Raw genomic sequence first — 2,991 nt, forward strand, 5'->3', positions numbered from 1 at the left:
AAATCTTTTCAATAATTATCGATATCGATCAATATGCATTTTTTTTTATCGATAAGCTTTTTTTCTATATCGCCCAGCCCTAGATGAAAACACATTTTTCAGTTTTATTTTGGTTCTAAGCTGTTGGTTTTGATTTGTTGCTGTTCAGCTCAGCACATTGCAGTTCTTGTATTTAATCATTATTTGGGTGGCAGTGCATTATGACTCTGATTTATAAATGCTAAGACTATGTACATGGAACATTAAGGGGAGTCATCCACCAATTAAAAGAAAAAAGGTCCTTTTAGCCCTTAAAAAGGAAGGAGTAGACATAGCGCTGCTACAGGAGACATTTAAATGACTCAGAACATTTAAAATTGCAACAACGCGGTTTTGAACATCTTTTCTTCTCTTCTTTTACTAACAGAAGTTTACTTTAATTTAAATAATCTGTGCCCTTTAAAACCAGACAATGTATTACGGATGCAAATGGGAGGTACATACTCATTAGAGCAATGATAAATGGGGAAGAATATGGCATATTGAATGTTTATTTCCCACCGGGTCACACTATTAACTTCTTAACAGAAATATTGGTAAAACTTGCAGGCCTCTCCCTGGAAAATGTTATCATAGGAGGTGATTCTAATTGTCTTAGGAATCCACTGATTGACCGACTCCCCCTTTGCTCCCTTCGTATTTTTAGAGAAATGACAGCAGATTTTTGATCTTTTACAGGAGGGGCTTGGGGTGTCCATTTGTTCCCAGGCAAGGAGGAGAAACAGAAAAAGCACATTTTAATAGTTTTTTATTTTATTTTTGTCTTCAATAAATCTATGTTTAGGCCTGGGATTACTCCACCATTAGTCCACTCTTACCCAGGTAGCGTCCAGCTGAGGCCCTGGAGTCCACAGCCACGATGACTCCATGCCTAAACTTGAAGGCCAGGGTGGTGGTGCCATGGTTCAGGTCAATACTCACCCCTCCCTCACTGTTACAGGACTGCAGGAAGCCTGAGGGCTGCAAAGACAAACAGGACTGATTAATGAGTTAATTGGAGGGATGGAAATGAATCCTGTCAGCAGTAATATTATAGCTCAAACTGTAACTTTTGACCGTTTATGATTTAATAAGAAACCTAACTAGTCCCAGCAGTAGAGACGCGTAAAAACAACGCGTAAAGCAACTCGACCCGCGTCACGCCTCAGTGCCTAACATTAAAACATTTTCTGCTTGTAGTTTCTAATTTAAGGTAAAAATGATAGTAGTCTACTCACCTCTTCTCCTACAGGAACAGCAAATTCCTGAATCTTGGTTCCAAAACTGTAGTGATTGGTTCGGTCAACCAGGTGCGTCTGTCTGCGGCCGAAAATCTGCCCGATGGGTTCAGAAAAAGGTTTCAACCCGCTGACTTCCACCAGAGCCATAATGTTTCCTACCAGAAAATTAAAATCGAAGAAAAATCTGAATTTATACTATTGATATTTCCTGAAACACAGAAGGCAGGTTACAGCTCCTTGGATAGTTTCCTCTTACGTGACAAAGAATCCGAAAGTGAAAGAAATCTATGAGGTACATTGAAATAATGATCATATATATTATCAGTAAATGGATTATAAAAAAGTATTAACATTTCTTTGAAATTCAAGCTTTCTTTTTTTGCTATAACAGTGAGGTAAACTATTATTGAGCTTTAACTGAAGTTTGAATTTAAACAAAAAGTTAACGCATTATAAACCAATAGAAAGCGAGTATTTTACAATCATCTGTCTCTGGGCAGAAAAGCATAAACTATGTTTTTAAAATCTCTATATCTGCGTAATACACAATGGCATACATTTTTTTCAGAAATGAATTTTGAAATAATTTATTATGTTGCATAGTGTCTTGTATGAATTAAATAACAACATACATAATAGGCTTTGTTTAAAATAAGAAAGTTGAAAGTAAAATAGAGAAAAATAATCACAACAAAATATAATTAGATTTTTTTGCATATTTAATATTTTTTACTGAATTATTTCACAACAGTTAAGACAGAGAGACAGCGCAATATAAAAACCATTGCCTGGTTTCACCATTATTTCCAGAACCCATCTTGTTTTTAAAAGACACTTAAAAATGACTGACTCTTTAGTATTTGGGAGTTTATAAAGTGAAGCTTTTTATTAAAGATCAGGCGGTATCCATCTTCTGCACAGACTCTTGAACGACCTCCAGCTTTAAGGGAACAATTTTCTCTGTTAGAACTGCCGTCGTTCCTGGACGATACTTGTATTTTATTTTCCTAAAAGACAAGGAGCAAAAAAAAAGTCTCATTCTAATTTATACTGAAGTATGCACTTAAAAGGTACTTAGCGTTTTTCACCAACAAAAATCAAACTCTTGTGAAAGAATAGAAGCACAAGACTTAACACTCCTATGTTTGCATATTTTTTTCAAACTTTTGTACATAAAAACGGAAATCATTTTCAAGGATTTAAAAACTAAACAGGAAAATGTTTAGAAACCATCCTAAGAGATTTGTGCAGAGTTCTTATTTAAAACATGTTTAGATTAAAGAATTTATTGGGAATCTGCTCTTTCAAAAGCATGTTCGGAGTTTTGGTCAGTCAGATGTCTGTCAGACGTCTAGCAGCCAGGCGCGCTGGAAGCTTTTTCAAGCGAGGGGGGCTGATGGCTGGGTTGGAAAACACATGACGTCATTATGTTAAGGGCTGTGGCTGACGTTTTTAACATAATATTGTAGGCCTACATTTGTCGCCAAAAACTGCCATTTAAAATGCATCGGAACAAAGCATCAACATTTTAAACTATTATTTCTTCTCTTTTAATCATTCAAAACAAACAACAGCTCCCAATCAACAGGATCAGGAATACTTGAATAAAACATGGCCTAAATATAGCCTAAACTTAGCATTGAACGTCTTGAAAGTCTATTCGACTATGGATATGGGGAATGATTTCATATCTGAAACAAAAAACACAAAAAGAAAAAAAAAAAAAAACTAA

General features: G+C 35.5%; 2 protein-coding genes across 2 annotated transcripts in view; both read right to left on the reverse strand.

Annotated features, from left to right (window-relative positions):
* Positions 1-857: 857 nt before the first annotated feature.
* Positions 858-1,528, reverse strand: LOC107103716 (proteasome subunit beta type-8-like; the record flags this gene model as incomplete). The annotated part of the gene is made up of 2 exons (XM_015403519.1): positions 1,257-1,528; positions 858-999 (listed from the first exon to the last, which is right to left on the reverse strand). Coding segments are annotated over exons 1-2 (292 nt in total), but the record flags the coding sequence as incomplete, so codon positions are not given.
* A 626-nt stretch (positions 1,529-2,154) lies between these two features.
* LOC107103717 (proteasome subunit beta type-7-like) overlaps positions 2,155-2,991 on the reverse strand; it is a 3,825-nt gene continuing 2,988 nt past the window's right edge. The window contains exon 6 of the mRNA XM_015403520.1: positions 2,155-2,266. Coding sequence (XP_015259006.1) covers positions 2,155-2,266 — 112 coding nt within the window. The remainder of the gene's footprint in view (positions 2,267-2,991) is intronic.

This window comes from Cyprinodon variegatus, unplaced genomic scaffold, assembly GCF_000732505.1.
Source record: "Cyprinodon variegatus isolate N-32 unplaced genomic scaffold, C_variegatus-1.0 Scaffold1513, whole genome shotgun sequence".
NCBI classification, from domain to species: domain Eukaryota; kingdom Metazoa; phylum Chordata; class Actinopteri; order Cyprinodontiformes; family Cyprinodontidae; genus Cyprinodon; species Cyprinodon variegatus.